This window comes from Rhinichthys klamathensis, unplaced genomic scaffold (genome assembly GCF_029890125.1).
Source record: "Rhinichthys klamathensis goyatoka isolate OS25496 unplaced genomic scaffold, OSU_Roscu_1.1 h1tg000404l_1, whole genome shotgun sequence".
Classification (NCBI taxonomy): Eukaryota; Metazoa; Chordata; class Actinopteri; order Cypriniformes; family Leuciscidae; genus Rhinichthys; species Rhinichthys klamathensis.
In genome coordinates this window covers 1,592,802-1,607,825 of record NW_026606905.1, presented here as the reverse complement: position 1 = coordinate 1,607,825, position 15,024 = coordinate 1,592,802, and the positions used below count along the sequence as shown (strand labels likewise).

The window sequence follows — 15,024 nt, the reverse complement described above, 5'->3', positions numbered from 1 at the left end:
TTTTGCTAAATATCCCTTTGCGCCACCTGGCGGTCATTTCGCGTACGACTTTGAAATGCGACTGGTTTATTTTTCCGCGGTGGATGGCTAAAAATGGTATGTGGATGGCTAAAAGGTGTGACAAAAAAATGTGCTTTTGGCTTTCATTTATATTTTGATTGTTTGTATATATATATATATATATATATATATATGTGTGTGTGTGTGTGTGTGTGTGTGTGTATAAATATTTATTTATTTATATATATATTGTCCTTGCATTCTTTCTTGTGTGACACCCCTGAATGAAAGGCTCATTAGTATGCAGTCTGCTCAGGTGAGAACTGCCTAATTATTCATGAGGGGGTTGGGCCGTTCCGCCCATCCGCATATTGCCTTTGCAAACAAAAAAATGTTTTTCACAATTTAAAACAATCTATTGTTTTATGTGAATGATTAGGCAGAATGATTTTCAGATCAATTTGAAGCAAATACTCTAGGCGACAACATCCACTAGTCAAAAGTCTTGTGGACAGATATTTAGTATGTTATTTGTGGCCTTATATTAGAAACTTTATTTTTTAGTTTTTTCAATAACCACGCATAAACAATATTCTCTCAAAAATACAAACATGTACATACATGTTGCTCACATATTATGGTAGCCCTGTGTGTGCTATATAGAGTGTAATTTCACCTGTGCCATTAATATGTTTATAAGCAACTGAAAAAAGCACAAATGTCAGAGCATGCCAAAACATCTCAAGGACCCCGAAAACACCTCAGACCCCAGAGGGTTAATGTATATTTACTTCGTTCAAGTAAACGCTACAGCTTTATATAAGCTCATGTCAATTGTGGCGTGCTCACTTCTCGTGAGTGTATAATATGCCATTGAAAATACATACGGGTAAGGGGTTCTAATGTCGGTCGCCATGTTGCCCCTCCATCTTGAAAGTACATTAGCCAAAGAGGGACATACCCGTTAAGAAACACTCATGGACGAGGTCGAACTGGAAGCCATGTTAATCTTGGACTACATTGGCCACTGTAGGAGTTAAAACGAAATCGGAATTGAGAGGAACAGAAACTAATATTCACTGGATGGTCATATACCTTTTCACCGCTAGATGGGGGTAAAAATCACACAGTGTAGCTTTAAGTCTTCCATTTCTTATTTTGCACATAAAAGTAGTTAAGAATAAATACAGATATGTCCCTGTTCTGGCACCATCTATAACTGATTTTCTGTCTCTCAAAAAAAAAAAAACAGTTATACGAATATATGAAGGAGGGATCAACTATAAATGAAATCAATCAGAGAAAGTCTTCTCAAGAGAAATAATGTTTGTACGTGTGGTATAGTCAGGACACACAATGTAGGAAATGTCCCATATGCCCTGGCACATCGGTCTCTTCTTAGCACATACACAATATTCCCATTGCATGAGCAGATGGATAAGGCAAATCCTTCTACAAAAGAAAATACAATACATTCAGAAAAAAAAAAAACCTCATAAGTAATTATGTGAATGACAACCTTAAAGTATAATAGTAGTGATGTTACGTTGTGTGCTGAGGCTTCGGAGCATGTGTCAAGAAATTCCCGGAGCTTTCAGTGAAACGTGTATCGAGGCTTGTATCGCTTTAGACCAATGACGTTATTGATGATGTCCGAAGCCTCGCTTCCACCTGACTGATTCAGGAAGCGCTTCGAATCTTGGCGCGACATTTTGACAGATATATAAACCCATGGTTTAAACCCAGCCACTTTCCAGTTTTAGAATAATAATATTGCCCCTCCTGCCTATTATGACCAAATAATTGATTTATAAACATTTGATAGCCCCATTTATTTCAAGCCAATACGTTTATTACACAGGTATGTTAAAAAATCAGTATATACCACCAGAAAATAAACATTATATTCATATAAATAGATTAGTCTATGTGGAAATTATTATTTTTTTCTTCACCTTATTTATTTCTAAGCCTTAACTGGTGCAAAATACAGTGTATCACAGATCACATCAGGGGTCTCATTTATAAAAACTGTGCGTACGCCAGAACCTGCGCAGAATTCACTTTAGAAATCCCAGTCAGCAGAAGATTGTGCGCACATGCGTGCGTCTCTTCCCCGAAATAACCATATATGGAGCTTACAACGCCTAGTTTTACTATGCATATCCTCATGTCATCTGCATATCATTTACATGTGATTATTCATCCTCGTGATAACATGTTAAACGGTACAAGACATTAGGAAAATATGAAATACGGATGTGCCGTCACATTACATTAATAAAAATCATTTAGTTGCCTATCCTTGCCTTGTTTTTGAATAAATAAATAAAATAGTGTAAAATACATTTCAGAGAAATTTTTTCTCAATCTTTTCCACTGCCCAAATAGTAATTTTAATTGATTTATATTTTTAATGTAAACAGATAGACCTTGTTGTGCATTATTTGCACAAAACTATTTTCTCAGACAATCTGCTATTATCATAAGCAATTATCTCTGTAGTTAAAACATTAAAACACAGCATGCCAGAGGAAAAGTGTTCAACAGTATTGCATTCACAACAAATATTTCTTTTTATTGAATATAAAAAATGTTGTAACTTCTCAGTAATGATTTCATGTAGCTTAAAGTCCCCGTGAACCGGAAGTTGCAAACGACTTTTCTCCAGTGTTGTGACGTATTTCCGAGAGAAACGGAATACTAAATGAGGCAAAATAGTGGCCGTGGCTTTTTTTTCCCAACTAGCACCTGATTGGATCTAGAAAAGTAGGTGTTTTCATTCAGCCTGTCTACTGTCAGTTGGAGGGGCGTGGTTACGGATGTTAAGCAGACACCCAAACCGTCAAACCTACGTCATCAGGGAAGGTCCTCCAATGCAGAGGGGAGGGGAAATTTCAGATTTTGATTAAAGATTACGAAGCCAAAAAAATTTTTTTGTGTGGATTGACTTACATGGATGTCACCACAAAACGATCAATTTAGGCAAACAAAGTAAGTATGGTCAATTTTGAATTCATGGGGACTTTAAGTGTTTAATGAGAGCTCCATTAATGAGAATGGCATATTTAATCTAAATGTTTATATCAGAAGTAAAAAATTGTTTAAATCATTCTTTTTTTTAATTTAAACTGTTATTGTGAACATGCACTGTATTTATGATAAGGACTCATAATGAAGATTTACGGTTTTACTTCATCTGCCGTTAGATAGGCTACATATGCATCAGTTTCACTAAACGGCCCAACGCGCTCGTGGCGCGACTCGTGACTGAGTGATAGGCTTGGTGAGTGAAATTATATTTGTATTATCTTTCTGTATATGTATAATTTTCTTTACATTTTCTGTCTAAAAGTGACCAAAAAGACATTTACAGTTTTTTACGATTGCTTACACACTAAAATTAAACTTTTCCCACAATTAGCAAAACCTTACACTCAAGGAGCAAAACACAAGGCTAGATTTGCACAACTGTAAGCACATTGTCACCTTCATACTATTTGCAAAACATTACACACAGTGATTTGTAAAACACTAAACACACTTCAGACACAGAAGTATATCATGATGTCACTTCCTTGCAATTCCAAAGCACTGACTGTCAAATTACCACACCTATGAGCCAATCTGTTAAACACAGCCATCAGGTGCACAAACACATGATTGCTAAATTTTAGTCACACCAATCAGGTTTAAGCACTATAAAAATGTAGCAGGTAGGTTCACCTGCCCTTTTTCAGATTAGTTTTTATGTTTGTTGTTATTTACTGTAATTGTAACCTGTACTGGATACAGTATTTTACGTCTGTCTGTTGTTTGCTGAGCTAACAATGTTATGCCCACTAGAGGTCTTCACGGGTCCACTTGGATCCGAAAACCCGAGGTCCGACCCGAGACCCGAGCGGGTTCGGGTCCAAAACTCCGACGAGTGTCTCAGACACGGGTCGGGTTCGGTATTAGTGGCCTCGGGTCTCGGGTAATTTAAAATAAATATGCCTTTTCCAAATGGACCCGAGAAGACCCGAATTCTTTTAAACTATGTTGGGCATTTAAGAAAATTGCAGTATTTAAAACAACTCTATGACACCGTTCTCTCACTTTTTCTAAGTGAGAGAGCGAATCCGCGCTTCTACGTGCAAATGGGCTATAAGCATAAAGCACGGTTGCCTCCGCATTTATTTACTCTGTTGCTCGCTCCACACAAACCAACCCCTCCCTTTGCCAAGAAGAACTAGTGCGCCATCATGTGGATGGATGTTTGACTAAATGCAAGTATTTGAATTGTCGTTTAGCCAGGCCTGTCAATCAATTTTAAAAATACGCGACACTGTCAGAAAAGCATGGAGGCGATAACAGAAATTGCGAAAAATGTCAGGGAAAATGAATGGTGGTTCTAATCATCGTATGGTCCGGTAAATAACATTATGCCAAATTTTATAGGACGTAATGGGTTACAGTGATGTGATTGACATTTTAGCACTTCAGCACGCTTACACTTAATTGCGCGTCTATGTTAAGTGCATTTTTGAGAAACGCAGGGCTGCAGGCTGTGCACAATGTAAATGCCGTTTACGTTCGGGTCCAGTCGGGTTCTAAAGGAAATGGCGTCAGGTCGGGTCGGACTCGGGTCTAATTTTTTTGGGTCTGTCTCGGGTCGGGTTTTTCTTTAAAAAAAAAAATTTATGCACGTCGGGTTCGGGTAAGTAGTGATTCGGGTCGATTCGGGTCGGGTACAGTTTTTAGGACCCGAGAAGACCTCTAATGCCCACTACTTTAGTAGCATGACAACTGGGACATGTTTTGTTGTGATTCTCCATGTTGACATGTTGACTGATTTGGGTATATGGAGAGAAATCAATGATATTTTCCTCAGTCTGCAGCATTGGTCTTGTGTAGTGTTTGGTGAACTATATAGTTGCACTTTCTCTGTGTACTTCATTTACAATACTCTAATCACTGAGAATTAGACTTGCTAAAAGTGTTTTAGGTTAGCAACAGCAGTGTGTAACTGGTTCAAAAAGATTGAAGTCAAAATATGACTGTCATATGAAATGTGTGTGTTTCGTATGGTAACAAAATATTGTTTTTATGAAGTCGTGTATAGTTTTGACAAAAGTGTTCCATTTAGCAAATGATCTGAAGTGTTGTGCTATTTTGATGTAGGGTTGTGCTAATTGTGTAGTGTTTTGACAAACCGGGCCCTGTCTTCAAAATTGTGCTTAAGCAATTGAAAAAAACTGTAACTTCAGCTCACCATCGGTGTCGCTAAACTGCCCCATCTCCAAAACCTTCATACGCATGGATCAGAGTTTGCGTGCAGCTGCGCAAATTTTCCCGTCAAGTTTGTTTTTATAAATCACAACTTATGCGTCAGAAGTGGTGTACGCCTCCTCTTTCAGGGCCTGTTTTGTGCGTACGCAATGGTGATAAATGAGGCCCTAGGTCATTTGTAATGTATCTGCTTGTTTTACACTATTTGACCACCAGGTGGTATTGTGAGCAAATTAAGCCTCCAGAAATTAACCCTTTTGTGAACCACTCGGCTGAAAAGCTTCAATGCTTCATGAGGCTTCATCTCGCCACCACTATATAATAACCATAGCCTCATATACTTTACATATACAACCAACAGTCAAAGTTGTTAGAGTAGACTATTAGTGGTTACAAAAAAACATTACTTACAATTGAGCAGCAAACCAAAGTTTCTCAATAAGGATGGTCTCTCAGGGTAGAGTAGGAACACAAAGCACACCATGGTGTCCTCTCTCTTACTCTTCTTTTAGTTTTATGGCGGATTACAGACTAGCGTAAAAGGTGCATACTGCCACCTACTATATTGGAGTGTGCAAAATCATGGCTTCATTGATCCTTTCTTAAATTTTTCTACTAAGACCAGTTTCCTGCACAAACCTCATTAAAGCCGTAACAACTTCTATCTGAGAATTATATATACTTAACACACTGTAAAAAAAAATTGCTGTAAAAAAACGGCCACATTTTGACAGTAACATGTTGTTTTCCATTAAAACAGCAATATACCGTAGAAAAAAAATTGCATTCTGGGTGATATTTGCCGTTTTCGAGAAAGTAGCCTACAGGAAAATACTGTGAATTAACAGCGCTCAGTCGACACTCAGTGGCTGTGTTCCAAATCACACCCTGTACCCTCATTCAATATTCCCTACATTAGTTCACTAATATAGTCAACTTGACTGAGTGAATAATTTCATAGTTAATTCAGTTCAGTTTCAAAGTTAATTCAGACACTGATGAACACCTGCTGTTAACAAGCCTGAATCACTGAAGGAAAGAGGAACAAGAATAACAGAAAAAAAGATGAAATCAACTGAAGATAAAATACATAAAATCTCTGAAGATCCTAGCAGAGGAGGATTAAACAACTCCACAAACAGCATTTACCAGCCTCACTTACTATTAACCAGATCGACTTTATTTCTGTCAGACGTCTACAGAAGTTCTTATAAAAAAAGTGACAGAGGTTTAGATGTCATTTTATTTTATTTTGATGTTACCATGATGGTGATCAGTGTTTGTTTTAGTTGGGCTATTGACCCTTGACTTTTGAACATTAGTTTTTCTTTGGCTGCTGCAGCTGTGTCTTTAAAATACATTTGCTTTGGCAAAAAAAGCTGAAAGAAAACACAATCAGATGACAATGGCTGTTTTTAATGGTCACAATCATCATCTAGTGGCCCAATTTACTGATCTCTTTTATTGTCTAATGTATTTATATGGCGGATGTTTTGTATTTTTGATTATGGTATCACTGTGATTTTACAGATCGAGATCTATTGTAGTTTTGACAACCAGAAAATATGAAGGATTTTAAAAAGTTTAAACTCAGAACATTTTGGACTTCTAGATCAGCCAGACACACACAGACATCAAGAATCGCCGTATGAATCTCAACAATGGTGACAATCAAAAGTTTCATGCTGCAATGCATGCTGGGTATAAATTATGCAGCTGAATTGTCTGGTTGTTATCTTTAATTTTAACTTTTTGCTTTTATTTTTGCTGTTGGTTTTTTGTTGACTTATAGTAGCTTGTTTTGTGATGTTCGGATTTGATGTTATCTTTTTTATTGATTGTCACCATTGTTGAGATGCATTGGCTGATTCTTGATGTCTCTGTGTCTAACTGAAGCTATAGTTCAAAAAAATTTAGTGAATGATAATTAAAAAAAAAAACTTTAATACCTGATTGCGTATCACTGCTTGATCTTTTGCTGTAGTTTTGCAGTGTAGTAATATGAAATATAAGCTGTATTAAAACAACACATTTTTGATAAGGGCTCAGACACGGAATGAGATCGGTGATGCAAACATTATGTGATGATATCATAATCAGCAACAGCTGATCTCATTTTTGTTGGCTTTGTTTCCGCCACAACAAATGTCTTAAAAACACACAGTTACAGCAGCCAAAGAAAAACTATTGTTCAATTCAAGGGTCAAGAGCCCAACTAAAGCAAACACTGATCTCCATAATGGTAACGTCAAATGAAGCAAAACAACATCTAAACCTCTGTTAATTCTCAATAGGAATTTCTGTACACGTATGAAAAAAAAAAGTCAATCTGGTTAGTAATAAGTGAGGCTGGTAATGCTATTTTTTTGGAGTTGCTTAATCCTCCTCTGCTGATATCTTCAGAGATGTAATGTCTTCTGTGGCTGAAGTCAGATGTAGTTTTTGTGGTTCGATTTTTTTCTGTTCTTGTTGTCCTTCGGTGATTCTGCTTCTTAATATCAGGTGTTCATCACTAATGCTCAATCATCAGTTAATTAATCACTGAATTACATCATTAACTTAAAGCTGCAGTCCGTAGCTTTTTTGGGGTTAAAAATGATCCAAAATACATATTTGAGAAAATACATAACCAGCCAGTGTTCAAAACTCTCTGCTTATAATAATAATAATAATAAATTTTATTTGTAAAGCACTTTACATTTGACCCAAATCTCAAAGTGCTACAATAAAACATAATAAAAAAATTAAAGTAAACAATACAATAAAGACTAAAAACACAACATGTCAAACGGCGGGACTAAAAACAAACGTTAGTTATTAAAATAAGCCTGTGTAAAAAGATGAGTTTTTAGTCCTTTTTTAAAATTGTCAACTGTTTGTGGGGCCCTAAGGTGGTCTGGGAGCGCATTCCACAGGCAAGGAGCGGCGACTTGAAAGGCCCTGTCGCCCATTGTTTTGAGCCGTGTCCTGGGCATGACCAAACGGTGCTGTTGGCCTGACCGGGTTCTGGTAGATGAATTTGGTGTGAGCAACTCAGTGAGATAAGTGGGGGCCACACCGTGCAGACAGTGATGGGTGTGAAGGAGGACCTTATATTTTATGCGAGACTGAATGGGTAACCAGTGCACCGGTTGCAATTTATATCGGTTGGACTATAGAATGAGGAGATCTGTGGTTTGATGATGTGATTTATAGTGGAGAACAGTTTTTTGGAGTTACCTGGGTCGTTGTTTATAAGTGTTGAATAGTGTTCTGACCTAGCCTTGGAGAGTGCTTTGGCATAAGCCCTACGATGCTCCCGGTAGGCCAACTTATGCACCGTCAGGTCAGATGTTTTACAGGCACGCTCCAGGACACGGCCAGACCTCTTCATCCCTCTCAGCTCGTTTGTAAACCAGGGGGCAGAGCGGGTAAACATGACTGTCCGGGTTTTCAATGGAGCAATACAATCCAGAATAGAGGTGAGGCTGGTGTTGTAGTAGTCCATTAAGCCATCAACTGATGAGTTAGGAGGGGGGAAGAGATGCTGGAGATGTTGACTGAGGGAGGTGGCGTCTAAGTTCTTGATGTTCCTGAAGGTCATATGGCGTTTTGGTTTGGTGAGAGGAACTAATATTGGGACTTCAAATGTAACCGCAAGGTGATCAGAGACACCCACGTCATACACTTGAAGGCCTGAAACTGAGAGGGAGTCTGTAATGACAAGGTCGAGTGTATGCCCCCTATTGTGTGTGGGGGCATCCACAAACTGTTGAAGGTTAAGACAATCCAGGGTTTGCTTGAAATCTGAGGCCAGTTTACAGTTATGGGAGTCCATGTGTATGTTGAAATCACCAATAACCAGAATATTTGAGTGCGCTGTGCAGAGGGAGATTAGAAAATCATGAATGTCAGAGATGAAAGTTGGTTGTGATTTGGGAGGGCGATAGACGAGGGCTATTGTTGCTGATAAAGCTTTTTTGCAGCTGAAAACCAGACTTTCAAATGAGCCAGTGCTGGGCACAGACACGAGGGATACTTCAATGTTGCTGCGATGTAAAACAGCTAGGCCCCCACCACGGCCAGTTGTACGAGCCTTATCGAGATATTTGTACCCGGGTGGGCAGGCCTCATTTAGGGATGAGTATATTCCAGGCTGCTGCCATGTCTCTGTAAGACAGAGAATGTCTATCCCCTTATCCAGAATGTGGTCGTATATAAGTCCTGATTTGTTTGACAGGGACTGCACATTCAGCAGTTCAAATGTCATTTGAGCTCTAAAATCCAGTTTATTGATAGGGCGGAGAACCCTGTGATCCACTCCTGGTTTTACAGTGCACCGTTTACACCCAGCACTATCTATGCTAGGAGTGGCGGTACTCTGATGACGCAAACGGTGACGTGTCAATTTCGAAGCGGGACGCGATGCCGACCAGAGGGATGGAATGGAGCTATGGTCATCGGATTTAGACAGAACAACCCGGCGCCTCGATCCCCTATGGATATATCGAGGTCGGTACGGAAGATCCAGTTGCTGCAGGGGAGCTCGGCCCCTGCCATTGAGAGCTCGGAGATGTTGCATCGAGGCGTCGGGCCACAACATGATGCGTGAGGTGTTAGCGGCTAGCCGATATCCAGGCGAGTACCGGTGAAAGACAGCGACACAAGCCAAGGTAATCCACAGCTTCCACAGGGATAGTATTCCATGTGCAGACATCCGCTTGAAGGCAGAGGCAATACAGAACCCAAAGTTGGTTCCAGGGCTCAGGAATTTGAAGTCAAAGAGTGGAGAATACACTCAGACTTTGCCGGTTTCAGCTTTCTATTTCTGTAGCGATTTCAGTACTACAGTAAGAATAGTACAGTAGGGCGAAATTTGCACGAGTTTGCAGAGAGTTTGCAGAGAAGCGGCGAACAGCCAGCGCCAGCGTCCTCTCAGCCAACTCATGCTTGCCTTAGCTCGATTCAAAGCGGTAAGCTTGTAATAATGTTTTTAATTCCAGTGGTACTGGTGGATTTCCGCGGGAGATTCGAGCATGTCTTTGCGTCATTACGTCACATCTGTACACATAAAGAAGGAGTCTCGGCTAGTAGGCTATATTGCGTGTGAGGATGCTGGAGGTGGAGATTTATAGCCTTTTCTCACAGCACTTGATATAATTAAACTTATCAATTTGATGGCGGATCCAGAAAGGTTCAAACGACAATCACCAGTGACAACAGATTCACCCGCTGTAAAATGCAAAAGATTTCGTTCGGACTTGAATGGGTGTGGCTAACTTACAGAAGAAAAGAGACTGCAACCGGCCCCATGCGAAAACAAGGATACATATCGGAAGGACATTACATGTAGTCACGCAATGCTGACGTTGTTAACATTAAAAATTTGAGAACAAAGTATAATTTGCACGGTTTTGCGTGATATGATAACTTATAAGCGATTGTTAGATTTAATCAGCGCGATTTACTGCAATGTCAGAACCAGAACAAAGGTGGATGTTTCTTACTAGTTCAGATGACATTTTCCGGTGAAAATTTTTATGTTGGTCATACTTCCAAAAAGAATAATCTGTGATTCTGAATGACAGTATCCACACAGTTTATGATCCACACCGGCGCGGTGACTGACAGCCTCACAGTCTCCTCAAACATTGTGTTCCTCCGCGCTGTGAGGTATCGAGGGTGTTGAACTACAACTCACGTTAAGATGATAATTCCGCGAATGACTGCAATTGCAGATTTCGAACAGAGAAGGCGACAAAGAGGAAAAACGCCGGACTGCAGCTTTAAACACTGCTTCAGTGTTACTCCAACACTCTGTAGTGTGGACAAACTAACACACAGAATAACGTAACTTTCAACTCACTCCAACGTTAGACTAACGTTAGACCAAATGAAACAGCGCTGTGTTACCTCACAAGTTTGATTCGTCAAATAAACTGACCTGTGTGAGTAGTAATTCAGCACTTGAGGGTAGTTCGATAGAAATGTCCTTATTCCTTTATATCCGCGGGACTCGAGGGGAGGGGAGGGGAGGGGAGGGGAGAGCACAACCTAACAGCCTTCTGAAGCGAAGCAATGCGTTAGTGTAAGAAAAATATATTTAAAACTTTATAGACTAAAATAACTAGCTTCCAGGCAGATGGCCATACCCAAGTCGACCTACGCCAAAAGAGTAACACTTGACAATGTATGACGTAGAAGTAGCGTAAGCTTTGACGCCTCTCGCGGTTCAAACAGGGCTGGGCAACCGCGTTTGTCATTACGTTGTGGGTCAAGTTCAAGGGTGACTCTTTTAGCGTAAGTCGACGCGTACGGCCGTCTGCTGGAAGCAAGATATTTTAGTCGATAAAGTTTTAAATATGGATATTTTTCTTACACGAACGCTTCGCTTCAGAAGGCCTTTATTAGGAAGGCACTTTTACCGTTTCGAGCACTTTTATCACGGATGGATAGGCTCTGATGGACTTCCAAAATCAAATACCCATTGACTCCCATTATAAGGCTTGGAAGAGCCAGGACAGTTTTAATATAACTCCAATTGTATTCGTCTGAAAAAAGAATGTCATATACGGCTTCAGGGTGAGTAAATCATGGGCTAATTTTAAACTATCCCTTTAATGTTGAACATTGAATCACAGTTTTTATTCACCTGTTTCTCGTGGTTTCTCAATAAAATTCATAAAAGTAATTAATGTGAATTACATTGCTAACGCCATAGTTCCTACTGTAGTTCAGCGAGGCACACTTCAGTACAATGTGCCCCACCTGTGCAACTGGGATTTAAATCTGGCTAGTGTCTTGTTAGTAAGCATTAAAGAAATATCTAAACTGCTAAATAACAGATTAAAGAATAAAATAATAGCAGATTTGTCTTGTTTTAAATAAACAATATAAACTGAGATGAAAAATTAACTTCAGTAAGAAATTTGTTTTTGTTATGGTTACATATTTGGCAATATCTTACAAAGATTTTTTTTTAATTTTGGTGCATTTTTTCTCTATATATATATTGATATGGCAACTAATAAATACACTGAGTTTCGTTATGCTAGTATGTGTGGAAATGTTTAAACTATGTGTGTTACAACTGTGCCCCACTCACCCCTATGAGGATGTTAACTGTGACAAGATGATTGGCAGACCAGTTTATGGTGACAGAATGCACATTTTATGATGTGTTAATATGTCCCAAAACTTGTCAACTCTTCTGCTACATAACCAAAAGTATGTGCTTTCCATAGACGTACTGATTTTTATACTGAGCTAAACATATTTTCTATTCTCTAACCCAGGGGTGGGCAAATCTGGCCCACGAGATCCACTTTCCTGCAGAGATTAGCTTCACACCCTAATAAAACAATTTTTCTTTCAGCATTTTTACATTTTTAATAAAACATTATTTAGCCATTTGTATTACAGGCACAGCTGGATGTCCTCATAATGTAGAGGCAGAGACCTGAAACCTGTATACATACTATATTATGAGTCCTCATGATATAGTCAAACCATGCAGTACACACACAAACACACACACTAAAATATTAACAGTCAAATTTAGTTTGACTTGTGAAAGTTTATTAAGCTATCTTTAAAAATATAAAAAAATGTTTTCCAACATGATGCAATTATTATAACATTTAGTATATATTTTTTAACTGCACTGATACTGTGGAAATGTCAAGCAGTCTGCACCATGTTGTATGCAATATGATTGCTATGTAAATTATGTTTTAATACATTTAATTATTACGTGGTTATACACAGTACTATTTTCATGAAGTGACACTATGTACGTATTTAGAATATATTACATTTATGGCCTTAAATGAATGGTCAAGAAGCACTTCACATACAGCTAATTAGAGTTATCAGGCTCTGTCACAGTAATATATGGATAGCATGTGAAGTTTTTCAGGTCATTTGGATTGGTCCCAGGTTACCCTGACATCAAACCTTTGTAGCATGGCTTCCTCGGCAGAGAGTGAGTGGTTACAGTGTTTAAGAATTAAACTGAAATGCCACAGCATGAGCAATGGTAAGAGTACTAAGGAGTTTCTGATATAGAAAGAGTTTCTAGAAAGTGCATTAAAAATAACACTGCACTGAAAAATGTTGTATTCTTGTATTGGTGTTTTTTCTTAAACTTGAATAAAACCAATCAATTTAGATGTTAATGGTAGAATAAATTAACATGAAGTACATTTGTTAGTTAACCTGACAAAACTTTTTACAGAGTGTTTTTACAGTTGAACTTTATTCATCATTTGAATAAAGTTTAGTCTTAAATAGATAGTTTCTATTTAGTTGCAAAAGTTGTAAAAGATAAATGTATAAAACCGTGCATAATAAACGTAGAGAGATAAAGTATTACTAAAGTAACTACTAGTAGAAAATATATTCATCATTCAGCATCCACCGGGATTAATGTTCTCATCAATGAGAAAACTGGCAAAAACATGTACTACAAGTGAACATGGTGGTCCTTACCATATCTACTAGTTCCGTTAAACAATACGGGACAGCTGGAAAGTGTAGACCGATCGGGGTCGCCTGCTCCTCTGCTGTGGAATGAATGAATGAATTAAAAACGAACGAATGCGCGTCCGATACCGAAAGCGCTGGATAGTGACGCGAAGTGGCGCGGTGATGCCAAAAGAGTAACGGAAGTGAGGATGACCAATAGGGGCTCACGTCTTGGCTGTTACGATAGCATGGACTATCAGACGACGGGTTCACAGTCTGAACCAAGGCAACCCTGCGAGGGCCCACATGGGGTTCAGAAAAGAACCCAGTCACCTGCCAAAGAATTTCCAAGCTTTAGTTAACGCTGTAATGTGATACATTTAATGAAATAAAACAATTTCAACTATTCCTATGAAACCCAACTGTGTGATAGTGGGATACATACTTATAAATACTTACTTTTGCATATGTAAAACCAAGTAAATTCTCGCAGATGCGGTTCAGATCTACACAGTTAAATACCCCTGCAGTGCCCCAAGTACTGAGAATAGGGCAATTCATGTTTGTATAGTCTGAAACACAAATAGAAAGTCAGCCTTCCAAAGGCCAGTGTTTGACAGTGACGTGCATGCCTCTGGAAATTTGGCGTAATTCAATGAATTAGATTTTAAAACAATTTCTGCAGAACATCAGCCTACACCTAGTGGAGTGGATGCAGCACACAAAGGCAAAAGTCTTTCACCAGCCATTGCTATTTGTAATAAGTCATGATTAATGTAGGCCTATTTGTTGGTGTGTTTTATGAAGAAAAAAACTTTTAGGCACTGAGAATAAATCTTTAACAAGTAAATATAGGCCTACACACTTTATCAATAAATGTTAGACCTAGATATACCAGTTTATGTTAACATAAAAAAAACGGTTTCACATCCTTGATTATTTCTTCACTTTCTTTTAAAGGATAGTCCACCCAAAAATTGAAATTCTGTCATCATAATAGGCTACTCTCCCTCATTTTGTTCCCTTTTTTGTGCCCCTCCCTTTAATACTCATTTGATTGAACTGCTGCCATCTAGTGTACATAGGAGGTTACAACGATACAGATAGGTGATGTCAGGAGTATTGGATGTCAGTGGGTGCTTTTCATTTCTTAATTGTGCATCCTCATTTCCTTCATCAGCACCTTCATAGATGCGAGGGAAGGATGCTTGTCGAAAAACCTGACGTACGTATAAATTCTCACAATCATTTAAATTTATGTTTTACCTTTGCAGTATAAATAAACCATATATCTCACATATTTCAACA

The 15,024-nt window shown here is 38.7% G+C and overlaps 1 protein-coding gene across 1 annotated transcript in view; it reads right to left on the bottom strand.

Moving 5' to 3' along the window:
- Positions 1-14,055, bottom strand: part of elovl2 (ELOVL fatty acid elongase 2) — a 76,061-nt gene extending 62,006 nt beyond the window's left edge. Inside the window, exon 1 of the mRNA XM_056234737.1 lies at positions 13,741-14,055. Within this exon, the coding sequence (XP_056090712.1) occupies positions 13,741-13,743 (3 nt within the window). The 5' untranslated portion in view covers positions 13,744-14,055. The remainder of the gene's footprint in view (positions 1-13,740) is intronic.
- Between the last annotated feature and the right edge of the window lie 969 nt (positions 14,056-15,024).